Genomic DNA, 26240 nt, shown 5'->3' on the forward strand with positions numbered 1-26240 from the left:
CAATATTCGAGTATCTAAAATGGAATTTAAATATTTTAACGAACATCTTAAAAAGACTAGTTAAAATATAAAGTAATATGTAGATTGAACTTCAAACTGAAGCAATATTTAAATTTTTAAGTAGTTTGAAATTTAGACATTTAAATTTTGAAAGAAATCAAATGCTACTTTAAATGTATAAAAGTAAAATTTAGTATGATTTTAAGAAATAGCTGCTAAAATTTTAAATTTTATTTAAAATAAATAAGAGATGAGATGTATAAAAAATGTATGTTTGACATGTATAAAAATATATTACCCCCTTCTCTCCCCTGCCTGGGGCTGGGGCATAGGGACGCCCCTCGCTCCGCCCCGGCGGCCATCGGACCTCGCGCGCAGGCAGTGCGGTGGCCAGCCCGGCCGGCCCGCGAGGACCCCGCACAGCCAAGATGGCGGCGCCCGTGCGGCGGGCGCGCAGCCTGCTAGGGTTGCCGGCTACCCTGGGCCGCGGCTCCCGTGATTACCGGGCTCCGCCGCCCCCATGCCGTTTGCCAGGGCCCTGGTGGCCAGACCCGGACGACCCGCTGACCCCGCGCTGGCAGCTGGGGCCGCGCTATGCGGCCAAGCAGTTCGGGCGGCACGGCGCCGCCTCCGGGGTGGCCCCCGGTTCTCTGTGGCCGTCGCGGGAGCAGCTGCGGGAGCTGGAAGCTGAGGAGCGCGAATGGTGCCCGAGCCTCGCGGCCATGCAGGAGTCGCTGCGGGTGCAGCAGCTGGCGGCGGAGCAGAAGCGTCAGGCCAGGTGTGTGCGGTCGGGCAGGCGCGGGGCTGTGGGCGGAGGCCCTCCTGTGTGCAAGGCTTTCCCAGGTGCTGAGCACATAGCAGAGAACAAGATAATTTCAGACGGCAACAGTGAACCATTAGGAAGATAAAATTGGGTGGAAAATGTGTGTGCTGCAGAGCGACTCTGGTTTGTGAGACCAGGAAACTCTAAGAACTTGATCCTTAGGGACTTGACCAGACATAGCGATGGGGAGATCTTAGGGAGAGTGTTCCTGGTAGCAGGAACAGCTGGTGCAAAGGCCCTGAGGTAGGAATATGCTAAGGTCAGTGTGGTGGGGGATGAATGGGAAGTGATGGGGCCTGGAATCAATGCAGAGGTTGTACTTGGAGACAGGTCTTAAGCATTGGGCTTGAAAGAACAACTCAAGACCAGGAAAGAAAGTCGGGATGCTGCCACTTCCGGGAGGGAGCAGGCCAAGTGCGCTCCTGGTTTTCATTGTTCTTGTCCTCGTAATAGCTGTAGGAGTATGAGAGCATCACCCTCATTTTAGAGATGAGAAACTGAGGCCTGGAAGTTTGGAGTCATTTGTCTAGTCACCCCATCAATGAACAGTGGAGCTAGAATGTGAACCTCAGTCTCTGCCCCATCCCAGCTGGATAACCCTGCTGTGGGGCTTTAGATCTTTCAGCTTCATGTTTCTAATCCTCAAAATGGGGACTGTGACTGGCACCCACAAACTCACAGAATTGGAAGGAAAGATCCAATCCATTTCTTGCCTTTACAACTGGGCCTGGCATACAGGAGGTGCTCAGCGATGTCTGCAGGATGAGAGTGTGCTGTGGGAAAGGCCATATGGTGTGCAGCTCTGGGATGGCTCAGTAGACAGCTCAGTGAAACACTGAGTTGACTTGAGGTCTCCCCTGAGGGGTGTAGTGCTCTTGTGCTCAGGGTCATACACAAGTTAATCTACCTCTCCTGCCTGTTACTTCACTTGTCAAGGACTTTTCCTGACAGTTTTAACGACCCCTGGAAGCCTTCCCAGTTTTTCATCTGAGTTAGGGGAATCAGAATGTGGGCAGACTAGGGGTGGGCTGTGGTTGGATGGGTGCTCCTCTTCTGGCTGGCTCTTGCTATCTTCACCACTCTACCCTCCCCTGCAGGGAGCAGCTCATTGCAGAGCGCATGGCCAAGATGCCACAGATGATTGAGAACTGGCGGCGGCAGCAGCAGGAGCGCAGGGAGAAGGAACAGGCAGACAAGGAGCGGCGGGCCCGACTGCAGGCTGAGGCCCAGGAGCGCCTGGGCTACCACGTGGACCCGAGGAGTGCCCGCTTCCAGGAGCTGCTGCAGGACCTGGAGAAGCAGCAGCGCAAACGCCTCAAGGAGGAGAAACAAAGACAGAAGAAGGAGGCACGAGCTGCGGCACTGGCCACTACTATGGCCCAAGACTCTGCAGCACCCAGCTCCTGAGCTAGCCTTTCCCAATAAAACCTGCCACCTGATGGCCCCAGCCCTGGAGAATTCTGTGTCCTCTCTCATCATCCCCCTTCCTCAGTGCCCCAACACCTGTGGCCAGGAGCCCCCCACCCTTCTGGGCTTGGCTTCCTTGGGGACTCTAGGCCATGCTGACTAACTGGGGCTTCAGGGGAAGAAAAGGGGTTGCAGTGGGGGAAAATAATGCAGGAGCAGATGGCAGAAAAGAAGAAGGCTTCTGTTTACCAACATTAATCTCCAGTAATTAGCCAATTACTAGGGGGGGGAGTGTAGCCAAAACAGACTGTGGTGGTGATGGCGGGGGGCAGGGAGAAGCAGCCCTTCCAAGGCTAGGCTGGGGCCCACTGCCTGGGAATGAGACAGCCTCAGAGGGGGGTGTGAGACACAGGGAGCCCCAATCTGCAGAGGCCGACGGACCGCTCTGCCCCCTCTCAGCACTGCTGTATCACCTGTGCCCAACTAGCCCCCAGACCCAGATGAGCTGGAACAAGAAGCCCCAGTAGGCACACACCACCGGACTGGCTTTTAAAACTTTATTCACTTCAAAACCTTTATCAGAGACACAGTTCTGTCCTAGGGTGGGGGGTGGCCTCGACCTCCAGAGCAGCACTGTTGTTACCCCTCCCCAGGCAGAACTAATAAACCAGGCCGCCTCCTCCCCAGCAAAGGGATGCAGGCCAGAGCCCAAGGCCAGACTGGAGAGGGGGTCCTTGGGCCTCTGAGTGCTCACCCCAAATGGAAAGGTCAGGCCACTTCAATGGAGGATCAAAGTTTGGGGCTCCAGCTTCCCCTCACCCTGGAAGAAGGGGGGGGAGGTCTCCGGGGCTCTTCAGGGGGAGGGGGAAGCAAGCAGCCGCCTCTCCATCTGGCTGCAGGGAGCTGGGACAGAGGCCAAGAGGGGCCCATCTGTCGCCTCCAGTCCTGCCAGTTTCTTAGAGCAGGCAGGGCTGGGGCGGGGGATGGGGGACAGCTGTCTGGCCTGGGTCTTCTCAGGCCAAGATGGGAATGGGGGCCACTTTAGGAGGGTGGGAAATTGGTTTTTTTTTTTAAGGTTTTTGATTTTTTTTCCACTTCTTAAATAAACATGAATATATATATATTTTTTCTTTTATAAAACTTTTGTGGAGTTGAGGGGTGGGGAGATGGGGGGGGGGGGCGGCCTGGCCTCCCTGCATCACTCGTCATCAAAGTTCTGACTCAGGAGGAAGTTGGCAGCCAAGTTCTCGTTTTTTTCACAAGCGAAGTAGGCCTGGATCACCAGGCTCTCTGGGAAGCCCAGGGCCTTCAACTGTGGGAAAATGGGTAGGTATAAGCAGGGGCTGGGGGCCCTGCCCACCAGGGAGGACACCCCGCAGCCAGGCCTCTTACCCTCTCTATAGCTTCTTTCTCCTGTGGTGTCACCTGGATGTAGTTCATCTGTGGAGCCTCCTCCCCTATGGCGCCCACCTCCCCCTCCACATCTGAGATGTCTGCCAGCTCCCCAGGGGGCTCATTCAGCATCTGGATGAACTGCTCCTGGTGCCGACTAATTTGCTGTGGGAGACAAAGGGGAGGGGACTGTGACCCACAGCCCTTGGTGCCCATCCACCCCTGCCAGGTCCGTATCCCAGCCGGTTTTTCTTTCACTCAGCAAATATTCAGAGGGTGCCTAGTCTAATCAAACAGCAACATCATAGTGGATACAGGCCCTATCCTGGTGGAACTGAGATTCTGGCATAGGGAACACAGGCTATTATAAAGAAGCAAATAGGTAATTATTTAAAATGTAAATAGTGGGCCTGGCATATAGTAGGCAAAAAACTGGACTAGAAAAAACACTGCAGGCCAGGAAAAGAGGGACCTGTGATCTGTAGGACAGGAAGTTTCCTCCAGATAGAACAGTAAGGGCAAAGGCCTGGAGACAGAAATGCACCTGACAAATCCCAGAAACAGAAGATCTGTGTGTCAGGAACAAAGTAAACAAGCAACAGAAGGGGAACAAAAAAGAAAAAAAGGCCAAGACCACACCTTTCTCTAGTGCCTTCTAGTATGATGGGACACCACGGTGATGGTTAAATAGAGAAAGACGAGATCCATGTACATTTTAAAAAGACTAACTCGTGGGTGTTGCATACCTGGGGCTTCTAAAACTCTCTACAACTCTATTTTTATGTACATCTGACTTTAACTTCACAGCAAAACATGTTTTTTCAGGAATCTGGCTCCTGGTGGAAAATGGACCATGGCAGGCGTGCAGAAGCCAAGGCCTGGGTACTGGCTGCCAGGGAACCGGGTCGGAGAAGAGGTGGAAGCCACGGAGGTTGAATGCAGGGCTGGGCTGAGTGAGATGTTCTGGCAAGATAGGTGACGGATGACCCCAGCAGGGGCATAGGGCCTGTGGCTCAAGCAACCCCAGGCTGGTCTTTGTAGGCATGGGGAGGACTGGGAAGAGGATCAGCTCTGAAATCTTAGACCTCTAGAAAGCATTTTCACGGGTCCGTCAAGTCAGCCATGGATTTGGAGGTTTGGGTCAGTTACGTCAATCTGGGGGGGAACATCATCACTCAAGATGATATGCAGGGAACACTAAAAAGAAATGAAAAATAAAGGTGTTCAGCCTATGTGCTGTCACACCTGAGAACGTGAGGAGGAAGAGCCAACAAAAGAGACTGAGAAGTGAAGAACAGCGGCAGACGACAGGCCCTAAAGCAGGAGAGTCATGCCTTTACAGAGGATCTAATAAACCCTGTCACATGGAAGGGCCACTGCCCCTCTGCACAGGAACCTTCAAGGGCAGGATGAAGCCTTGCTGAGCACAGGAGTCCCAGAGCCAACTGGGACACAATGATCCTGGGTAGTGCTTATGGGTAATCCCATGGACACCTATGATGCACTAACCGTACACGAGGCTAAGACAGGGCAAAAAGACCCTGAAGGTAGAGCAAAGGGCCCAGAAGCTGAAAGCAGACACACACTATGCCAACTGTCAGAATGCTCCAGACCTCTGGCAACTTCCTCTGTGAGAGATGATGACAACAGCACCCATTCCTCACAAGGTGTTTGAGAAAATTACATGAAACCAGGCAGATCATTAGATTGTATGGAGCATCAGGGAGTTGTTAGTCTGTTTTCCAAATACAGTGGGGCTCCTACATACCACGCTAGGCCAGACTAGCTCTCTGAGGCTGTGGTACCCAGAGGGGAGTAGAGGTGGTGCCCGCCCTGGCTCCCTCTACCACTAGGGCCGCACCTGCAAAAGCTGAGGATTCTCTTGGCCCAGCTGCTGGAGCAGGGCAGGCAGTAGTGCCGGGTTCTGCTGAATCACCTGCCGCATATTCTGGAACTGGGGCTGGTCCCGCAGGAACTCCAGGGGGTTCTCTCCTGCTGGCAGGAGAAAGGTGTGTAGTCAGACACCACACTGGACTCCCAGAAGCTTGGGGGCAGGGAGTCAGATGCCTTGACAGCAGACACCCCACATGTATATCTCCCAATTCACTCAGCAGACACCCCACATGTACATCTCCCAATTCACTCACCTCCTTCTGTGGCTGGCTGCTCCAACACCTGGCTCTCCTGGACAGAACCATGTTCTGGCTCGGGACTCCCAGGAATTCCCTGTCAGGGGTCCTATTTAGTTCTAACGCATAGACTGCCCACTGCCTCCCTTCTGCATGTTCAGCCCTGGCAGAAGACAGGTGAAGCCTTGGCCCTGCCCTCCAGAGGTCCACCCCACCATTCAAGCCCAGGCTCTTGTAGGAAGACTTTCCCGGTGGGAATCACAACCCAAAGTCTTCTGAGGACAAAGTTTTGCCTCTCTGACCACCCATCACAGCATGTAAGCCCATGTACTCCCTTGAGGCCTCCCCAGGAGGCAGCAGCCCCACCTCACCGTGAGTAGATACTCCACGGCTCGGTGGGGGTTGTTGTAGCTGGCTCTCAGGGCGGCCACGACCCGCTCCCTCTCATAGCCCATGGACATGATCTCTGTCAGCATCGTCTCATACTCAGAACCGGTCACTGTGGAGGGAGCAGCAAGGTCTGGGTCACCAAGGAGGGAGAAGGTCAGTTCCCAGGCCCCCCACACCCACACAAGGCCCCACAGCTGGCTGGGGCACCCAACTGCTTCTGCCACAGGGACCACCCACCCACCTAGTGTGGATGCTGCATCTTCCTCTCGCCCGCTGCTACCTGAAGAAGGAACAGAGCTGCAAATTCAAGAGAGAGAAATCGGACCCTGGCTTCTGGCGGCTTGCCCTCCCCCCAGGTATGTGGAAACATGTATGTGTCAAAATGTGCTGGGAAGACAGGGCCCAAGCTGGGGCTTCTGCTCCCTGGCCTTACCCTGACACGGACTCCGGGGATGTCGTGGGGACTGATTCCTCCGATGGGCTCTTGTCCTCTCTGGCAGTAGGTGGGGGATGGGACATGCCTGAGGCAGGGGCCGGAGGGAAGGATGTGGAGGACTCCGGGGCAGCAGTGGGTGAGGCCTCTGGGGGTACTGAGGTGCCTGGGCTAGTTTTGGCCTGTGACACCCAGAAAAAGGAGCAGGCATCAATATCCCTATCTAGCCCCAACATCCCATCCCGTCTCAGCCCCGCCCTATTCATAGCTAATCTCTCCTGGGCACACAGGCTCTTTGTCAGCTCCTCAGCTAATTCACTCACCCTCCCAGCCAGCACACTTTACCCACCTTGGTCACCATAACGACCACGAAATTCTTCTCATCAATGCGATAGTCCCTGATGGGAACGTCATCACTCAGGATCTTGCCAGCATAGATGAGTTTCTGTCCAGCCACAGGGAAGGCATCACGACCCTTCTCAGCTTCTATTTTCTCCTTTAGCACCTTCACCTGGAAGGAGAGGAACACTCATTGCAAACCTCAAGACTCTTTCTTGATGGGGGGACAGGCAGGGGAAGGGACTGCAGACCTCAATAGCAGAGAAGCTAAGCTTCATAGTCAAGCATGCCAGATCCCACTACTCAACGAAGTATTTACCTAACACTTATTACACGCCAGGTGCTGTTCTAGGAATTGAGCACATAACATAGAAAGGAACAAAACTCAACATAACTCCCTGCGTCTGTGAAGATAACACTAATGCAAAGAAAAGTGAAAACAATTATAACCTCAGATAACGTAAAACGTGATGAAAAGTAAAACAAAAAGGAAACGAGATTCCTCATTCCACACTGCTGACAGTGCTGTGTTTGCCAAAAACATCTTATACGGACAGCACTAACATAAGTGTGTACATACCGCTTTTAAAGCTTCACTACTGCATGAAGTAGGTATCATTATCCCAGTTTTATATTTGAGGAAACAGGCACAGGGAGATTAAGTAGCTTGCCCAAAGTCAAACAGTTGGCATGATCAAAAAATACGAGTGTTTCCTTTTCTACAAAACGTAGAGTTCAATGTCTCCATGAGGTAGTTGTGCAAAGCGCCAAACACACATTCAATGTCCGTTGGGTCCTAAACCTCTTTTCAGCTAAAAACGCAGTGCAATATTTAGACCACGGGCTCTCACATGAGACAAAACCAAATTTGAAACCACGTCTGCCATTACTTGCTTTATGTGACCGTAGCAAAATTCTCTTATTTCTAAATTTCCACATCTGTAAAACGGAGTGAGTCAAGAGTGCTCAAATGATGTCTGTTTTGCAACTTTAGTAAGATAACACAAAATTGCTCCGCTGCTGGTAAAGAACAAACCGCCAACACAGACCACTGAAAAGTCAAGCCGTTTATTATCATTATCATCGTCACTGGCGTCACCACTCCCAAATGTGGCCACCAACGTCCCAAGGAGACGCCTGCAAAGCTGGGAACTCGGAGCCCCGGTCCCGGAGAGCGTGGCCGGGCCGGGAATCTGAACCTTCGGCTCCCGCGACCCGCGAGGGCGCTGACATTGGAGCCGGGCCTGATGGGTGCCCCGGGGGTGGGGCCTAGTCTGGAGACCGGCCCTTGAGCGCCAACAGCACAAGTCGCCGGGGGCTGGGCCCAGAACCACAGGGAAGTTCGGGAAAGACAGGCAGGCTGGGACGGGTGGGCAGAGCCCTGCCCGCGCTGTCCTCCCCGCCCCTCCAGTAGGGATCCCGTCCTCCCCGCCCCCACCCCATCCCCCGGCACCCGTCGTTCCCGCCCCCGGGCTCCGGTCCAGCTCCCACCGTCTCGTCAGGCTCCATGCGGATTTTGAAGGTCTGCTGCTGCAGCGTTTTGAGCGTGATGGTGACGGCCATGGCGGGGCCCGAGCGACGCGGCGGCCCCGGGATCCTCACACAACATGCAACTCACGCCGCCGCCATCTTAGCGCCCAGCCGCGCCGCGAGCCGACCGCTTCCGGGGCAGGAGGTGCGCGCGCCGACCACCAGAGCACGTGACCTCCGCCCCCCCTTAGCTTTGGTGGGCATGCGCGAGAGGCTTTTGGCCAGGCATGCGCAGAGTAAACTCAGCTCCCGGAGGCAGCTTCTCATTCAGCACGCATATACGTCACGTGGCTCCCTGAGAGTGACGCCATGCCCGCTAGCGGTGACGTCATACAGCCACAAAATGGCTCCAAAGTCCCCCACTTTCATGATCTTGAGTTTGTTGATTACATCGAACAAGATTTTTCATATACTTGTTGTCGACACTTGTATTTCTTGTACAAAGGCTTTTTTTTTTTTTGTCTCCCAAGACTTTTGTTCTTGTGTGGCTACCCTCAAAGGAACCGTTCCTCGGGACTGGGAAAAAACACTCAAAAGGTCACCAACAATTAGTTTAAAAAATGAAGGATTAGTTGGCTGAAGGTGAAGATGGTGCTTTGGGGGACTGGTTGGTGGCAAGGCAGAGTTCTCTCCCAGTTACTGGGTAGAGGCCCTTCCATCCTGAACTGACCATTACCTGCCTCCAAAACTCTTTATAGTTTCTCACTCAGCATAAGCCCTGCACCCGGGAGTTACCAGACACCTCACCCATTGCCCAACTGTAACCAGGTCCTGCTGTTTTTCCCTTCACAGCAGGCAGAGCCTAGAAGTTCCCACCACAGTAGGCCAGGCTGTTGAGGGCTTTTTGTCTCTCTCCTGCAACAAGGGACATAAGCTCCAGGCCACCTGGTGGACTTCAGTGGCAGCCATGGTAGACCCCAAAAGAGATGGGCTCTGGAGAACCTAGACCTTGTTGGCCTGTCATCACTGCACCTTCCTTGAGGCTATCTCTTTCCAAGAATTCAAGGATTACCAACATGCTAGATCTACCATATCTGAACCTATATTCTTGATTATAAAAGGAGTAACTTAACCCTGACTTGTATTAAGAATACTTGTTTAAAATAGTCCAATCATCCTAGTCTTGCTCTTTTAACAGTCAAGAAGTATATATGGTTGAGTGTAAAACAGATCTCATGAAATGGTGCTATGGTGTGAGTTCATAGCCCTGCCCTACTCCTTACATTTTGGAGCTTAGCCTCATCAAACTGAATGGGGCAAACTAAAAACAAAGCTCAGTTTGGCACAAAGACTCAATGAGTAGTATCTGGAGTCTCTGTAAAGGCACTTAGAACACACTCTTCTCCCACTGGTTTGAGGTTGTGGGGGTAAACAACAGACCCTGTAGCCTTAGGGGACATTCAACCAACACTTTAGCCACTGGAAAATGAGCCTTACTCGAGAGTCACCTCCCCCAGAAGGAGACACAGGAGGAAGACACAAAACTTAATTTAATAGAAATTTTGTTTGTAGTTCTTACATTCTCAGTGTGAGCCGAGCTGGAACCCGCTGCCCCACCCAGAAGTGGCCCAGTTCTGGGAGCAGGGAAGAAAGGGAGGTGGGAGGTGGGGATCAGAGCTCAGGCCCTAGGAGCCCTGTTCTTCCTCAGTGCTGGGGATGCCACCCTCTTCTCCTGCCCCACTCTGGGATCCAGGAAGGTGAGTGGATGGAATCTTAGGCCTGGGGCTTCTCTTCCACACTCCCCCTGCCCCCTCAGGTTGGAGGAGAACTAAGGGATCGGAGGAAAGGACAGGACAGAGGAAGGCAAAGATGTCAATCAAGAAAGATGAGGATCAGGAACAAGGACTAAAGGAGAATCAAAGACAAAACACGTTTTTTTTAAAAAAAAAAAAAAAAAAAGAGGGGAGGAAACAAAACCAAAATCCACCCCAAATCAGAACCCGCCTGGAAAAAATGAAAGTTCTCCAGTCTCATAGAGACATTATTTGGCGCAGCCGGCTCTGCGGCGGGAGCGCTCAGGCCTCAGTCCAGCCCTAGAGGCAGCAGTGTAGCCCCTACAGCTCGTCCTTGGCCTGGCCAGCGGCAGCATCATCCTCTTCTTCTTCCTCCTTGTCATCCTCATCCTCCTCATCCTCGTCCTTGTCTTCCTCATCTTCCTTGTCTGCCTCCTCTTCTTCCTTGCGCTTCTTGTCCTCCTCCTCCTCCTTTAGCCTCTGCTCCTCATCCTGCTTGTCCTTCATCTGCTTCTCTGCCGCCTGCACAGAAACCACACAGCTCAGCCGGCCCCCCGCCACCAGACCTGCCCACTCCCAAGCCCAGGACCAGACCCTGGTCCCACCTTCGTGACACCCCAGGTCTCGTTTCCAAACTCCTCTGCATACGCCTCGTCATTGGTGATGAGGAAGTTGTCAAAGATAGTGCCAGACTTGACCTGGAGGACAGGAGAGTGGATGGAGGGTGGTCAGGGTGGACACTAATGTCCCTGGCCTTGGACAAGCCCCACCCCCCACCACCATGTTCCCATGACAACTACACAATGCCCTTTGATTTCTACATCTGTAAAATAGGATCTCTCAATATCTTGTTCAAATGTTTTTCTGGTACCTACCTACATGCCAGACACCATTCCAGACACATATTGTTTACTAGTTAATAAAACTGACAAAATTTTAAAACATTTCATTTCAGAGGAACCATTTTTTTTCTAGTAGTCACATTTATTATTTACTTGTTTTTTTTTTTTTTTTCCAGTAAGCTCTACTCCCAATGTGGGGCTTGAACTCATGCCTGTGAGATCAAGTGTTGCATGCTCTACCAACTAAGTCAGACAGATAATCTCATTAGAAAAATAGTGCCAGGGGTATCTAACTAACTTCTAACTGTTGAAGGCAGTTAAAAAGTTTGTTTGCAAAAAGGAACTTAGAAAGGTATCTGGCACATAAACTGAACCTCAAATTGGGTGCCGTGAGAACTCCATAAAGACAGACCAGAATATTATTCAAGAAAAGCACCAAGTTTTGGCTCAGAGCTGCCTGGGGTTGAACATTTATCATCCCTTTCCTCCTGAGTGACTCTCAACATTTGAAGTGCTCCATGAATCCCTTCTGTGTCTCACCTGCCAGAGATCTAAGCCCAGAACAGCAAAGTTTTCATAGGCATAGATGTTGCTATCAGGAGAGTACTCAGGGTTGTCGATCTCTGGGTGGATCCAAGTGCCCTTGTAATCTGGGTTGTCAATCTGCCGGGGCTTCCACTCGCCCTGCAGAAGGGAAAGGGAACCAGTGGTTGAGTGGAGGACAGGACAGTGTGCTCCCCACTGTGCGCTCCCACCCTGCTGAGCTCCAAGCTCACCTTGTACTCAGGGTTCTGAATTACAGGTGGTTCCCACTCTCCATCCATCTCTTCATCCCAGTCCTCTGGCTTTTTAGCATCAGGGTCAGGGATGTGCTCAGGTTTGTCCCAGTCCTGAGGGAACACAAAAAGGTCAGTCAACCCAGCCGTCCTCTACACCCTCCACATGGGGAGCTTCTGCCCAAGCACCAACCTCAGGCTTGGAGTCTGTGGGGTCATCAATCTTGGCCCGCTCGTCCCAGTCTTCAGGCTTCGAAGCATCGGGATCCTTTATCTTCTTGGGAGGCAGGAAGTCCCAATCATCCTCCAAGGAGCCTGACTCCACCTGGCTGTTGTCAATCTTCACCTCATAGGTGTTATCCGGCCGCACAATCAGCGTATACAGGTGTGTGAATTCATCATCCTGAAGAGGGTGGGAGATGAGTGGCCCCGCCCATCAGGCTTGGCCTCTGAGGCTTCCCTATCAGCCACTTGTCACCACCCCCAGTCACACCTTGCAACGAATGTCCTTGTTGATCAGGACGTTCTTGCCCTTGTAGTTGAAGATGACATGAACCTTCTTGGTGCCGGGGCCACAGATATCCGGGCCTAGGTAAAAAGTGGGTTTAGTTAGAACAAGAAACTGCCCACCACTGTAAAGCTCCCAACCTTTACAAAAGAAGGCCTGGATCTTAAATGCAGATCTGTAAAGGGTTACAGGACAGGAATCATACCCTGACTGGTTCTAAGGAGCTGAAAATGGAGCCTTTTAAAAAGGAAAAACAGAAAGAACAAAAAATCACCTCTGGAATTTAATGCCCTCACTGGAACTATCAGGAAATAGCTACAGAAAATCCCGTGAACTACAAGTTTCAGACCAACAGTAACAATGCAATGTCCTCAGTTTTCCTTGCAAAGACAAGCCTTAACTACACAAGTATCTTCCCATGTTCTCAACACTACCTGTGGTGGCCCTTAAGGAACCCAGATTTAGGTCTCCTTCCAACTAATCAAAGGTCAGCGCCAGGGCGGGGTCCCTCACCAAACATGATGTTGTACTCAGAGTCTCCGTGCATGTCCGTCTGGTCCAAACCATCTGGAAATAGCTTCACGTAGCCGCCCCCACAGTCGATGTTTTGCTCATGTTTTACGGTGAACTGCACCACCAGTGTCTGGCCTTTGTTGCTGAAGGGCTCAAATCTGGCCGACAAAGCGTAAAAGCGGGCATCCTGGCTTGTCTGCAGCCCTAGCAGGAGACCATAGTGAGGTCATGGCTCAGCCCCAAGCTCCAGGGACCCTAAGCATTGGAGTCAAAGAAGACTGCCCCCTTCCTCCCCATGCCCTGCTCATGGGGATATCCACACTGTGTGGCATGCACGGCTTCCTCCAGGAAGTCCTCCTGAATCCCAACATCCATCCGTCGCAGGCTCTTACCTTTATCCTTCTCCTGGTCACCGTAGAACTTGCCGGAACTGAGAACAAATTTACCAAAATCTGACTTGTGTTTGGATTCGATCCAGCGGTCGGTCCACCCGTCTAGGGGATCAAAGGGGCAGGTCAGTGCGGCCGTACTGACCTCTCCCCACAGAATAGCTATCTGCCAATGGCCTCAAGTTGCTGAAGACTGGAAAGGAGCTATCCCATGACTGACCCCACCCCAACCTCTAGTTTGACATCTTCGATGGCTTAAGGGCTCCTCCGGCGAACCCTAACTCCCGCCGCGGGAGTCCGCTGTACCCTCGACGCTCCCCAGGGACATGGAAGGAAGGATCGCCTGCGGCTCTGGTCCCTGGAGGCCACCGTATTGGTCCTCTAAGCAGTAATTACAGAGGACAACGCAGATCTAGGCTGAGAGGCCGCCCTCGTCGTCGGGGCGGCCTCGAGACCGGACCAGGCCTTACCTCCGTCCAGAAACTGCTCCTTGAAGTAGATGGCGGGTTCGGCAGCGGCCAGGCCGACGAGGCCGAGCAGCAGCGGTACGGGTAGCAGCATGGCGGGGCGAGGGGGCGGCGGCGCGCGGGCCCTTTAAACCTCTCCTCCGGCGGCGGCTCTGCAGTAGGGACGGACGCTACCGCCGGCCGCGCGTTTTTATACCCTACCGCCCCTCAAACCAACCTGGCCCGGCCTCTTGTCCCGCCCTCCGCACCTTATCATTGGTCTGTGGCCACGACCCTGACTTTCCATTGGACCGTTGTCGTCTGAGCATGTTAGGCTGTGCCTCGGAACGCAGGGTTCCCAGATGGCCGATTTCTATTGGCTACACAGCTGGCCAATGAAGGTCGACCACGCGTTGTGGGGGCCGCCCACCGGCGTGGTGGGGGCCTCGAGCCCCTCTGCCCAGGTCATGTGACCAGACCTCGACCCAACCCCGCCCTTACCCGCGCGCTTAGCTCCTGGTCTGGGCGTTTAAAGAACGCGCGCCAGTGCCGGTGTCACCTCGCAGGACCTGGACCCCGCTCCAGCTCGCCCTCTTTCATCCCCTCTGCGGGGAGGTGTGGGCAAGGTTTTCCTAACCACTTTCTACTCTGCAGCTGGGGAGCCCCTGTTCCCACACGCTCGCTCTCGATCTCGCCCTCCCCCGCCCCAGGCCAGGATGGGACAGAGGGCACCAGAATTCAGGGGCTGGGGCTCTGGATCTTCATTTCACTCCAGAGCCACAGCCTTGCAGGCTAGAGAGTTCAGTGCCAGCTCTCTCCTCTCTGGCCCCTAGTGGTCCCTAGTGCCCTGACAGCCTGTCAGACTGCTGTTGAGTGACTGAGACGAGTCACTTAGCCTCTGAAATCACAGGAGCCCCGAAGAGGCTAGGAGCACCCTTGGCTAGGTGCCGTTCTACAGAGCCGCTTTCAAAACTGTTAGGGTTGTCCTGGGACAGAAGAAAGGAAACCTAGAAGACAAAGATGTGACTATAGGCTGTGGCTCCTAGAGTTTGGTAGCGTTGTTTGTCTGATTGCAGCCTCTCCTTTAAACCTTCCCTCAGCCGGTAAAGGGGTCGCTGCCTGTGGTCTCCCACAAACGGCCTGACTTTTGCAATTAAACGGCTAAAGAGGAGAGGAGGGGGGTTCCGTTGAAGAAGAAAAAAATGAGACAGATGGTAGGGAAGATAAGGTCCGAGGGAGATGGGCAGGACCCCTGAGTTTAGAGGCTCAGAAGCCAGGGGCACGTGACTGAAACCATGTCCCTCCTCCCAAGCTGCAGGAAGCAGGAAGGCACTCTGGGGGTTTCCCAAACTCTAAGCAAACAGGCCCTGGACCTGGGAACTTGGAAGTGGACTGGGGAAGGGGGTGGAATCCTGGCAAAAAAGCAGGGAAGGCGTGCTTCCCTGATAGTGGTGGGGACTCAGAAAAGAGAAGAATGTGGAGTCTTGGAGAAGTTGGGGTTCTGCCCCAGGCAGTATCCAGTATCACTCAACCTGCATGAGGAGCCAATCTGGGGTGACCACTCCAAGCCCGCCACTGACCCTCTCACCTTCCCTCCCTTCCACCATATGTCATGCATGCATGAGCTTGGTGCTTCCTGCTTGAGGGTAGACCCCGTGACTACCTTATTCACTTCATCCCCCAGGTCTCTTGAAGCACTTGGCACACAACAGGCTTAAAACCTGCTGTGTGAGAGAAAGAAGGAAATTGGAGCAATTAAACAAAAAATGAGGAAAGTGCTTCAAAGCTAAGAAGGGACTTTGAGGGACACATCATGAATTTTTGTTAGGACCTCACTATGGGGTCAGGATTGGGTGATGTTAGTAACCCCATTTTCCAGCCTCACATAATAATTATGATGGTTAAATGAGTAAAGATGTTCTGCTTACAATAGTGCTTGTCACGTGGTCCATACTCAATTTAGTATTAGCAAGTACACATACATGTGTGGGCAGTATTTCACTTAAATCTCACAATAACCTGAATTTATATCATCTCTATCCAGGCAAGGAAACAGGCACAGAAAGATTAAGCGACTTGGCTGAGTAGCATAAATGGGATTAGAATCTACTTGCACTGTTTCCTCTAATCTCCACTGGCCACCTGTGACTATTGACCAAAGGTAGCTGGTCTCAATTGAGATGTGCCATAAGTGTAAAACACAACAGATTTTGAGACTTACTATAAACAAAGAACAAAGTATTCCATTAGCAATTTTATAATAAGTATTGAAATAGGGATGCCAGCAGTTGAGCATCCGCCTTCGGCTCAGGGTGTGATCCTAGAGTTCCAGGATGGGGTCCCACGTTGGGCTTCCTGCATGGAGCCTCTGCGTATGTCTCTCCCTCTGCATATCTCTGCCTCTCTCTCTCTGTCTCTCATGAATAAAATCTTTTAAAAAAAGTACTGAAATGATAATTTGGACATACTAGGTTTGGCAATTTTTTTTTTAACATAGAGAGAGAGACAGAGGCAGAGACACAGGCAGAGGGAGACGCAGGCTCCATGTGGGGAGCCCAGTGCGGAACTCGATCCTGGGACTCCAGGACCATGCCTTGGGCCAAAGGCAGGCACTAAACCGCTGAGCCACCCAGGGATCCCCAAATTCTTCTAATTAATTTCATCCATTTTGTTTTTCACATTACCACTAGAACACTTGAAATTAGATTTGTGTCTTCCATTATATTTCTATAGGCCAGAACTGATTAGGGCATCCATTACTACCCTGACATTGACCTTCTCAGAAAAACATGCAGGGATTGGGGTGGGATTTAGGGTGTTTGTAGTTTCTAACACCATCTCTACCCACTGTGAGGAAGTCATATCACCCTCTAAGTCTCCATTTTCACATCTGTGAAAGAGGGATTATATTAATATCTACATCAAAGTTTGGGAAAATGAAATAACACACCTGATGTACCTGGGTGGAGAACGCGAGATGTCCCTACAGGTTAGCTGCTATCTTGCCTATAACTATTATTAAATGGAGTCTCTCTCCCCTTTATAAATAGGGATGGTCCCTACCTAGCCTCCCTTTAAAAAATTAAAAGTCGTTTTTTTTTTTTTTTTTAATTAAAAGTCGTCTTGATCTCAGCGGAATGATTATCTCTGGAGCCCACCACCTATAGCCCTCCCGCAGGCCAAGAGCAAATCCCAGAGCAGAGGGCTCTGAGGCTCAGAGAGAGAAGTCCAAGGTCACACCACCTGCTGGAAGTGGGGTTGTATGAAACCTAAAACAACACTGTGATTCTGTCCTTGAGGTCTTCAATTAGGGTTCTCTGGTCAACCAGACACCACTAGTTTAGCTGGGGCGCAGGCGGGCGCTGAGCTTCTCCTACCCTCTAAGTTTCAGTCGCCACACTGAATATGGCGGCGTCCTGAGCCTGGCCACAGGTCGGCCACGCTCAAGATGGCGACGCACTCCCAGCGCCGGTTCCGGTTCCGGTTGTTCAGGCCCCCGCGGGATAAGCCGCACACGCTCGGAGGAGCCATGGCGGATGGGCCGGTGGCAGAGGTGCTGCTTCGGCAGCTGGAGGCGGCGGATGGAGGCTTGGACAGCGCAGAACTGGCGGCTGAGCTGGGCGTGGACCACCAGGCGGTGGTGGGCGCCGTGAAGAGCCTGCAAGCGCTGGGCGAGGTGAGTCCGGCCCCGTGATGCTGGGCCTCCTCGCTCTTGCGCTTGCCGTCCCCTTGCCCAGAAGACCCTGCCTGCTGAAGAATCCTTCGGTAGTCCAGCCTAGGGTGGGCAGGCAGGGAGTCTAGAACAAGTAAGAGCCCAGGAGCACTGACGTTCTGCACTCAGTAGATGTCCATTGAGATATAGTAGGCATGGGGGAAGGCACGATGGTGGACAAGAAGACGGTGGTCACCGCCCTCACAGAGGTTACGGTCTAACGAGGGAGATACTCAGGTGACCCTTAGAGTGATGAAGGAAATACAGGGAATCCAGAGGTGACAGCTGGCCCAGGCATGGGAATCAAGGAGAACGTCCTGGAGGAGGTGACAGCTGAGTCGGGCCTCTGCATTGAGGAAGAAAGCTTCAGGGATCAATGGCAGAAAGGCGAAACAGGTGTTGAAAGGCATTAGTAGAGGCAAAATTTGCAAGGCCTCGTAGGTCTCGATCTCATGGAAAGTCATGGCAGGAGCTGGAGCCAGTCAGATATGTGTCCTGTCTGTGTCTCTTTGGCGAAGGATTGACAGGGACAGGACTGGTGGTGAGGCAGGCACATGCCCAAGGTAGAGGGCATGGTGTCTGGTTGTAGGGAGGCAGGTGGAATGGAGAAGATTCAAGAGAGGGAATGAAAGGAGATTCATGGCAAGTCAGGGGGAGCAAGAATGAAGCCCAGCCTTTTTGACTTAGACGAGTGAAAGGTGATGGAGCCATAGAAGAATGATTATCAGAGGCCTGTGGGCGACCCAGGAGGCTGGATTCTTGAGGCTACGAATCAGAAAACCTAACTGGGCTGCATATTCATCAGCTCATGTTCTGTGCCCCACTTTGGTCTCAGCTTTATGTAGCATCTAGTCTTTGTCATTATCCCACGATGGTAGCACTGATATCTCCATTTTGCAGACAGGACATCTTCTGAGCACTGGTCAGTAACTGGATCAGTGTCACTGGAAGGAGCAGGCAAACCTGGATTTTAAATTAAGCTTTCAGGCTGCAGAGCCTGACGTCATCAATACAGGTTGGGGATCTTATGTGGCATGATAGCACCTGGATTCCTGTGAAATTGACTTGGGTTGGTCACAGTAGGTTTAACAGTGGCTGTTTATTGTGGTTCAGTTTAATGACAGTGATAGTAATAACGACAATGATGGTAATAGTTGGTAGAATGCACACAGTATTTGGCAGGTACTGCTAAACATCCTACGTCTTTTCCATATGTTAATTTAATAACTACTCATGAACGGTTCCTGGGGGTAGAGCCCATCACACCTTTCTCTCTGGGATAAGAAAGCTTGCTCAAGGAAGTTAAGCAACTTTCCCCAGGTCATACAGGGAGTGAAGAGCAGAGCTGGGAATTAGAATGAATAGGGAGCTAAGCCCTGTGGGCCCCACCCAGCCTTGCTCCTCTGTGCATGGCCTAAACCCATCCTCATCATGGAGCTTTGTGTTCCTGTGTGTAATGTGGACCCAGGGGCCCTTTTCTGACACTCTGGGCACTAAGATGCGAACACATTAAAGGTGGAGATGAATCAGTTCACCTGGGACCTCAAAAATCTTTCTCAGATTCAAAAGCAATAGGAAGAACTTATTTTCTGTTAGGAACCATTCTTAGTACCTTACCTCACCCTGGGAGATGTGAGCCATCTGTGTTGTTATCCTGGTGTCACAGAAGGGAAACTGAGATTCAACAAGGGGTGGTCACTCAGCTGGGAAGTGGAGCAGCTCAGATGTGAAGCTGGATTCAGGTACCGTGCAACCGGAGTGCTGTAGAGAGGGCGTTCCTGGCTCTGAACCCTGTCTCTGCGGGTCTTCCCTTCCCCATTTCCCTGCAGATCATTGAGGCTGAGCTGCGTTCCACCAAGCGCTGGGAGCTTACCGCCGAAGGCGAGGAGATAGCCCGGGAGGGCAGCCATGAGGCGCGGGTGTTTCACAGCATCCCCCGGGAGGGCCTGGCCCAGAGCGAGCTCATGGTAAGGTCCTAAGGGCAAGGCATGGGAAGTGACGGTTGAGGTGGCCCTCATGCTCTGCTCACTGTGGTCTTGCTCCCCCAGCGACTTCCCAGCGGCAAGGTGGGCTTCAGCAAGGCCATGTCCAACAAGTGGATCCGCGTGGACAAGAGTGCAGCTGATGGGCCCCGGGTGTTCCGAGTGGTGAGTCCCTGCCTGCAGGGGGGCAGGCAAGCAGGTGGGCCCCTGGCCCTCACAGCCTATCACACCCTTCATCACGGCAGGTGGACAGTGTGGAGGACGAGGTGCAACGGCGGCTCCAGCTGGTCCAAGGTGGGCAGGCTGAGAAGCTGGGTGAGAAGGAAAGGAGTGAGCTCAGGAAGAGGAAGCTGCTAACTGAAGTGTGAGTGGATGCCCTCCCCCCATTCCATCCCGCATCACCCAAGTGGTCCTAGGGCGTGGCGGACGGAGTCATCCTGCCCACACTGGGCCACAATGCTATCAGTGTTCCCCCAGCACTGCTTTACCATGTACTCATGCCAGGCTCGTGCCACCTCAGGGCCTTTGCTCATGCCATGACTTCTGCCGAGAACTGTCTTCTCTTAAGCCAGGCTTGGGCATCAAACCTCTGCCTGTGTGTCCATTTATTTATTTATTTATTTTTACAATTTTATTTATTTGAGAGGGAGAGCAAGTGCGCATGAGAGACAGCATAAGCTGAGGGAGAGGCAGACAGAGAGGGAAAGGCTGACTCCCCGTTGAGCAGGGAGCCCAAAGTGGGGCTCGATCTCACGACCCTGGGATCATGACCTGAGTGGAAGGCGGATGCTTCACTGACTAAGCCACCCAGACATCCCTGTGTGTCACCTTAAAGAGGCCATCCTCGCACCCCTTTCTCCCTTTGAGTTCCATAAAAGCTGCTCACTTATTTTTTTAAGATTTATTTATTTCAGAGAGAGCAGGCGAGCAAACTTGAGTAGGGGAAGGGCAGAGGGAGAAGCACACTCCCCGCTGAGCAGAGAGCCTGACATAGGGCTCGATACCAGAGCACTGGGATCATGACCCAAGCCGAAGGCAGACATTCAACCAACTGAGCCACCCAGGCGCCCCAAAATCTCCTTACTTATCCTCTGCATATCGGATGCCGTTTTTGTTTCCTTTATGGCTCTGATGTCCGTGTCTGAAATTGATTGTATGTTGGGACCTGGACAGGCCAGGGGCTTTGCTCTCACAGGGCTGATATACCCTTTGACTGATAACTTAGTGGCATAACAGTTTTGAGGATACAGACTGGAGGAAGGCTGCCCAGTCCAGGTCATGGCTTTGGTCCTTATTAGTTTTGTGACCTTGACCAAGTCACCTGATCTTTCTGGGCCTCAGTTTCCTTATCTGTAAAACGACCTCTTTTTCATAAGACAGTGGGATGATTTCAGTGGAATAGAACCCAGCACGGAATAAACCCTCAAGAGTTTACCTGTTATTCTTAGTATGTATGTATGTATGTATGTATGTATGTTTAGTACTTTGAACAGACCCTGGCACATAGTAGATTCTCATTAGGTACTTGTTGAATGAGTAAGTGAGCGGCAGAAGGATGTAGGTGTGGGCTAAATAAGAGGATTTCAGGTGATGATGAATGTCAGGAAGAAAATAAAGCAGAGGGACTTGGTGGCTGGTATTGGGGTCGGCATCAGATATATCGCAGGAAACTTCTTGAAGGAAGTGACAGTGCCCTTCTCCTCTCTGACCACAGGACTTTGAAGACCTACTGGGTGAGCAAAGGCAGTACTTTTAGCACCAACATCTCCAAGCAGGAGACAGAGCTGAGCCCAGAGATGATTTCCAGGTAGGGGGTGGCCTCAGGAACTGGGTCAGGTCAGGGAGGGAGGGGAGCCTTCACCGGGCCCATGCACCCTGCATCCCCCAACAGCGGCTCCTGGCGGGACCGGCCCTTCAAGCCATACAACTTCTTGGCCCGTGGCGTCCTCCCAGACAGCGGCCACCTGCATCCTCTGCTCAAGGTCCGCACACAGTTCCGGCAGATCTTTCTGGAGATGGGGTGAGCACAGGGCCAGGGGGTGGGGCCGACCCAGCCACTGGGCACAGGCAGGACAGTCAGGCTGCATCTCCCTCCAGGTTCACAGAGATGCCGACTGACAACTTCATTGAGAGTTCCTTCTGGAACTTTGATGCACTTTTCCAGCCCCAGCAGCACCCGGCCCGTGATCAACACGACACCTTCTTCCTCCGAGGTGGGTGGAACTGGCCGCGCCACCAGAGGTGCCAGGCCTGGGCAGAACTTTTTGGAGAGGCTTATTCATTTTACAGAATAAATTCTATCCTTGGTGTGGCTGACTGGGCTGGTGTGAGCAGGTCCTCTTGACCTCTGTCACCTCCTCCCACATCCTGCCTGCCCACTTCATGGCCCTTGCCTGAGCTTCCAGGCAGTTCTCTGCTGAGAACCGCCTTCTCCCAGATCTTCAAGGCTGGCTCCAGCATCAAACCTTGGCTGACGGGGGTCACCTCACAGAGGCCACTTTGACATGCCCTTGTCAGGGCAGCCCGGGTGGCTCAGCGGTTTAGCTCCGCCTTCAGCCCAGGGTGTGATCCTGGAGACCCCAGATCGAGTCCCACATCAGGCTCCCTGCATGGAGCCTGCTTCTCCCTCTGCCTGTGTCTCTGCCTCTCTCTCTCTCTCTCTCTCTCTCTCTCTCTCTGTGTTTTTCATGAATAAATAAATTTAAAAATCTTAAAAAAAAAAGAAGATGACATACCCTTGTCACCTTGAGTTCTAAAAGTCCCTCATCCCTAGTCTTGAAGCTTGTTTCCCAATTTTTTTCTTTCTTAATTTCACAATGTTTAGTTCTGTCTGAAACTGAATGATTTTCCACAGTCGTTTTCTCCCCACCCCCAACTGCATCCAGTCCCCCAATTCTCCACTGCAGGAAGGCAGGGGAGGCCAGTGGGTGCCTGTTACCTGGCTAGGAGCAACAATGGCATTGCTGTCGTCATTGTCACAGCACCCAAAACTTAATAAGTACTCACTGTATACTCTGTTCTTTTTTTTTTGTTTCTTTTAAGATTTTATTTATTCATGAGAGACAGAGAGAGAGGGGCAGAGACATAGGCAGAGGGAGAAGCAGGCTCCCCAAAGGGAACCCAATGCGGGACTCGATCCCAGGACTCCAGGATCATGCTCTGGGCCATAGGCAGACACTCAACCACTGAGCCACCCAGGTGCCTCCCATTCACTCTAATCTCTGTTCTAATTCTGCAAACTGTAGGAAGTAGTACTGTTAGCTCTCTTTTACAGTGGATGAAACTGGGGCTCAGAGTCACACAGCTTATACATAGTAGAGCTGGGATTTGATGTCAAGCTTTTCAGGTGCACGAAAATTATGTTTCTGGAAGGGGAGCCTAAGAACTTGCCCATTCTCAGGGATGCCTGGGTGGCTCAGCAGTTGAGCGTCTGCCTTCAGCCCAGGGCACGATTCTGGAATCCTGGGATCAAGTCCCATATCGGGCTCCCTGTAGGGAGCCTGCTTCTCCCTCTGCCTATGTCTCTGCCTCTCTTTCTGTGTCTCTCATGAATAAATAAATAAAATCTTAAAAAAATTTGCACGTTCTCACAACAAATGGTTGCTAATGCCCTCCTGTGGGCCAAGGTCTTTGTTAAACATCTAGGTTACAGCCATGAATGAAACATGAAGTCTTTGCCCTGGTGAGACCTGTGTCCTGGTAGATAGATGTATATTAAATCCTGAGTGCTAGACAAATGCAGTAATGCAAGGTGGCAGTAGACACAGTAGAAATTGGTGTGAAGGGGGAAGGGCCTGTGGATTTAAAACCAAGCCTTTGTTTAAAGGCCAAAGGAGGTGAGGGAGAAAACCTTATCTGAGAATGAAAGTTCCAGGAGAGAATGGCCAGTGCAAAGGCCCTGAGGCTGGAATGTGCCTGGTATTGCTCACAGATCAGGTGGGAGGTCCTGTGACTGGAGGGAGTGATTAGTTAGGAATGAGAGGCGACAGGACAGTGTAGCCAAAGGGAGGGCTTTGTTCCCACCCCTGGGAGATGGATGGAGGGTTGTGATGGACTTGGGTGTTCCTAGGCACCCTCTGGCTGCTGTGGGTGTTAACAGTGGGAGCGACACATGTAGCTGTTTGTCCTCTGTACAGTGGCTGTTTGAGAAATGCTCCTTGACTGACACGATTATACTCTGTCCTGCCCAGATCCAGCGGAGGCCCTGCAGCTCCCAATGGACTACGTCCATCGGGTCAAGCGGACTCACTCTCAGGGTGGCTACGGCTCACAGGGGTGAGGCAGGACCAGGACTTTTTGGGGTATCAGGGGAAAGAACTTTGGGGGTCTGAAGGCGACAACGCGGACTTCCCATGTGTCCTTCTAAAGGTACAAATACAACTGGAAGCTGGAAGAGGCCCGGAAAAACATACTGCGCACGCACACCACGTCTGCCAGTGCCCGTGCTCTCTACCGCTTGGCCCAGAAGGTGCAGCTCAGCCTGGGCGGTGGGGGAGGCAGGGGGCTGTCCCAACGACCTTCTGACCTCCCAGGCCTGGCCTACCTGTCACCCCCAGAAGCCCTTCACACCAGCCAAGTACTTCTCCATTGATCGTGTGTTCCGAAATGAGACCCTAGACGCCACACACCTGGCTGAGTTCCACCAGATTGAGGGCGTTGTGGCCGACCATGGCCTCACCCTGGGCCACCTCATGGGCATCCTGCGGGAGTTCTTCACCAAGCTGGGTAGGCAGGCAGGCTGCGGAGGACGGTCTAGTGGAGCCATGGCAGGAGGCCCTGCTGCCAGGCTTATCCTCCACTCCTCTGCTTGCCCCCCTGCCTCCCCTGCCCAGGTATCACCCAGCTGCGCTTCAAGCCGGCCTACAACCCCTACACGGAGCCCAGCATGGAGGTGTTCAGCTACCACCAAGGTCAGGGCAGAACCTGGTAATGGGGTGGGGAGGGATGTGTCAGCCTGCCCACAGCTAAGCCTGGGTCCCTGTCACTGCCAGGCCCACTCCCCAGATCACTGCCAGACCCAGCATCATCCACACATCTGCCCTACCTTCTACCACCCCTATAGGTCTGAAGAAGTGGGTAGAAGTCGGGAATTCTGGGCTCTTCCGCCCCGAGATGCTGTTGCCCATGGGGCTCCCTGAAAATGTGTCAGTCATTGCTTGGGGCCTCTCCCTGGAGCGGTGAGTGCCCAAACCACTTAGAGTGTCTGGCTGCCACTCAGGTGACTTGCTGGGCACGGGGGCCTACAGACCTTCACACCATTCCATCTGTTCTTCATTTGAAAAGCCTTTAGTGAGCGTCTGCTATGTGTCATGCTAGGAGTATGACAGCACACATCTGTGCCTCTGCAAAGCTAAGGTTATAGCGCAGTGAGAAAGATGGTAATTAGCAAGATAAATAAGTAAATTGGACAAGTAAAATTTAGAGTGTGTCTGAAGCCAGTAGGTGCTATAGAAACACAGCAGGGAGGGCTGAGACAGGATTGTCAGGGAAAGCTTCCAGGAGGATGTAGCATCTGAGCAAAGACTGGAGGTAGATGAAGGGGTAAGCTGGGGGCCTATCTGGGGAAGGGTGTTCCAGGCAGCAGGAATAGCCAGTGCAAAGGCCCTGAGGCAGGAATGTGTGTGCTGTATTTGGAGAACATTGAGGGGGCCAGCGTGGCTGGAGAGAGTGAATAAGTAGAATGGGAGGAGATGAGGGTGGGGAAGTGACAGGATAGATCATTCGGGGCCTTCTGAGCCCTGAGAATAACTTGGGCTTTTAAGGAGGTGGGGACCATCAGAGATGGCTTGGTTGATCAGAGGAGAGTGTGACCTGACATAGCATCAAAACTGTTTTCTTCCCTCCCCACTGCAAGCCCGACAATGATCAAATATGGCATCAACAATATCCGGGAGCTTGTGGGCCACAAGGTGAACCTCCAGATGGTGTACGACAGTCCCCTGTGCCGCCTGGATGCTGAACCGGGGCCCCCACGGACACAGGGCGCCGCATGACATGGGCCACTCTGGATACCTGCCTTCCCTGGGCCCCAGCTGTCCAGCTCCCTTGCATCCCTGCCAGTGACCCCCTTGTATTTATAAGGCCTCTATGAGGCCATCCCCCCACCCCCGTTCCTGGTATCTCCTCTTCCTCACCTGCCCCAAGGTCCCAGGGGCAAGGGAGCAGGTAGCAGGTTTGATCTATGAAGGTGGGAGCCCTGCAGGCCAGCTGCTGGCTAATAAAGTGGCATTTGTCCTCATATGGTGCCTTTCCTTAGGGGTGGAGGAGTGCTAGAGCCCTGGGTGTGAGGAATGGTGGGTTGGGGGACTTGGATCCTCGGGAGCACCTGGCTTGCCTGAGCCAGATCCACCTGGGGAAGGCTAGCTCCATTAAGCATTTACCCATCACCTGGTGGTGCCAGACTCTCTAGGTGAATAGAACAGAAGTCCCCCACCCCTGTAGAAGGGGCATATAGGAGGGGAAGGCCAAGACAAGTGCCATGATTCACCCTGGGAGCCAGGCATGGTGGGGTGACTGGGGGGCAGCTTTAGATAGGTGTTTGTACTTTTAAAGCGTTTCTTTAAAGCTGCCCCTTCCCCCCCCCCCTTTTTTAAGCAGTTTCTGGTTCACAGCAAAATTGAGTGGAAAGTAGAGGACTTTTTCATCTACCTTCTGCCCCCCCACACACACAGCCTCCTCACTACCAATAGCCCCACCAAAGGGGTGCATTTCTTACAATGTATGAAGTACATAGACACATCCTGATCACCCACGATTCATGGTTTGTGTTGTGGTTCATGCTCCATGTTCATCCCCTGGGTTCGGACAGCATTTTCACTCCCAGAAAAGTCCTTGGTACTCCACCAATTCATCTCTCCATCCTCCCCCTAAAAAACTGCTTTTTTTTTTTTTTTTTT

General features: G+C 52.4%; 4 protein-coding genes across 5 annotated transcripts; 2 read left to right on the plus strand and 2 right to left on the minus strand.

Moving 5' to 3' along the window:
- Nucleotides 1-251: 251 nt before the first annotated feature.
- GADD45GIP1 (GADD45G interacting protein 1) lies at nucleotides 252-2273 on the plus strand. The gene is made up of 2 exons (XM_025983492.2): nucleotides 252-778; nucleotides 1921-2273. Exons 1-2 carry the CDS (start codon nucleotides 429-431, stop codon nucleotides 2228-2230), a joined length of 660 nt encoding a protein of 219 aa, XP_025839277.1. The 5' UTR covers nucleotides 252-428; the 3' UTR covers nucleotides 2231-2273.
- A 500-nt stretch (nucleotides 2274-2773) lies between these two features.
- Nucleotides 2774-8645, minus strand: RAD23A (RAD23 homolog A, nucleotide excision repair protein). 2 transcript variants are annotated; one of them, XM_025983491.2, is made up of 9 exons: nucleotides 8405-8645; nucleotides 6924-7085; nucleotides 6575-6756; nucleotides 6383-6438; nucleotides 6123-6250; nucleotides 5770-5848; nucleotides 5484-5614; nucleotides 3623-3787; nucleotides 2774-3542 (listed from the first exon to the last, which is right to left on the minus strand). In XM_025983491.2, the coding sequence occupies exons 1-9, from the start codon at nucleotides 8474-8476 to the stop codon at nucleotides 3429-3431; spliced, it is 1089 nt and encodes a 362-aa protein (XP_025839276.2). In that variant the 5' UTR covers nucleotides 8477-8645; the 3' UTR covers nucleotides 2774-3428. The 2 variants fall into 2 exon arrangements, with proteins under 2 accessions (XP_025839276.2, XP_025839275.2); XM_025983490.2 differs by having other exon boundaries at nucleotides 5484-5617; nucleotides 8405-8628.
- Nucleotides 8646-9915: 1270 nt separating this feature from the next.
- CALR (calreticulin) lies at nucleotides 9916-13899 on the minus strand. Its single transcript, XM_025983546.2, has 9 exons — nucleotides 13675-13899; nucleotides 13208-13309; nucleotides 12816-13019; nucleotides 12288-12382; nucleotides 11988-12197; nucleotides 11795-11908; nucleotides 11559-11702; nucleotides 10782-10874; nucleotides 9916-10698 (listed from the first exon to the last, which is right to left on the minus strand). The coding sequence occupies exons 1-9, from the start codon at nucleotides 13763-13765 to the stop codon at nucleotides 10498-10500; spliced, it is 1254 nt and encodes a 417-aa protein (XP_025839331.1). The 5' UTR covers nucleotides 13766-13899; the 3' UTR covers nucleotides 9916-10497.
- Nucleotides 13900-17046: 3147 nt separating this feature from the next.
- On the plus strand, nucleotides 17047-25582 carry FARSA (phenylalanyl-tRNA synthetase subunit alpha). Its single transcript, XM_025983521.2, has 13 exons — nucleotides 17047-17326; nucleotides 19192-19329; nucleotides 19411-19509; nucleotides 19590-19708; nucleotides 21059-21151; nucleotides 21236-21364; nucleotides 21442-21557; nucleotides 23535-23619; nucleotides 23713-23812; nucleotides 23901-24069; nucleotides 24177-24254; nucleotides 24407-24521; nucleotides 25199-25582. The coding sequence occupies exons 1-13, from the start codon at nucleotides 17099-17101 to the stop codon at nucleotides 25335-25337; spliced, it is 1608 nt and encodes a 535-aa protein (XP_025839306.2). The 5' UTR covers nucleotides 17047-17098; the 3' UTR covers nucleotides 25338-25582.
- Nucleotides 25583-26240: the final 658 nt, after the last annotated feature.

This window comes from Vulpes vulpes, chromosome 9, assembly GCF_048418805.1.
Source record: "Vulpes vulpes isolate BD-2025 chromosome 9, VulVul3, whole genome shotgun sequence".
Taxonomy (NCBI): domain Eukaryota; kingdom Metazoa; phylum Chordata; class Mammalia; order Carnivora; family Canidae; genus Vulpes; species Vulpes vulpes.

What these genes read in the sequence shown, in the direction of transcription:
- GADD45GIP1 (XM_025983492.2), top strand. Translation starts at nt 429, where the DNA reads ATGGCGGCGCCCGTGCGGCGGGCGCGCAGCCTGCTAGGGTTGCCGGCT. An exon ending in GAGCAGAAGCGTCAGGCCAG is followed by an intron (nt 779 to 1,920) that starts GTGTGTGCGGTC and finishes CCTCCCCTGCAG; the next exon opens with GGAGCAGCTCATTGCAGAGC.
- RAD23A (XM_025983490.2), bottom strand. Translation starts at nt 8,476, where the DNA reads ATGGCCGTCACCATCACGCTCAAAACGCTGCAGCAGCAGACCTTCAAA. An exon ending in TCCCCGGAGTCCGTGTCAGG is followed by an intron (nt 6,439 to 6,574) that starts GTAAGGCCAGGG and finishes TTGAATTTGCAG; the next exon opens with CTCTGTTCCTTCTTCAGGTA. An exon ending in AGAATCCTCAGCTTTTGCAG is followed by an intron (nt 3,788 to 5,483) that starts GTGCGGCCCTAG and finishes TGTCTCCCACAG; the next exon opens with CAAATTAGTCGGCACCAGGA.
- CALR (XM_025983546.2), bottom strand. Translation starts at nt 13,765, where the DNA reads ATGCTGCTACCCGTACCGCTGCTGCTCGGCCTCGTCGGCCTGGCCGCT. An exon ending in TGAGTACAACATCATGTTTG is followed by an intron (nt 12,383 to 12,815) that starts GTGAGGGACCCC and finishes CTTTTTACCTAG; the next exon opens with GCCCGGATATCTGTGGCCCC. An exon ending in TGGGCTTAGATCTCTGGCAG is followed by an intron (nt 10,875 to 11,558) that starts GTGAGACACAGA and finishes CCTGTCCTCCAG; the next exon opens with GTCAAGTCTGGCACTATCTT.
- FARSA (XM_025983521.2), top strand. Translation starts at nt 17,099, where the DNA reads ATGGCGACGCACTCCCAGCGCCGGTTCCGGTTCCGGTTGTTCAGGCCC. An exon ending in AGCCCAGAGATGATTTCCAG is followed by an intron (nt 21,152 to 21,235) that starts GTAGGGGGTGGC and finishes ATCCCCCAACAG; the next exon opens with CGGCTCCTGGCGGGACCGGC. An exon ending in TCTACCGCTTGGCCCAGAAG is followed by an intron (nt 23,813 to 23,900) that starts GTGCAGCTCAGC and finishes TGTCACCCCCAG; the next exon opens with AAGCCCTTCACACCAGCCAA.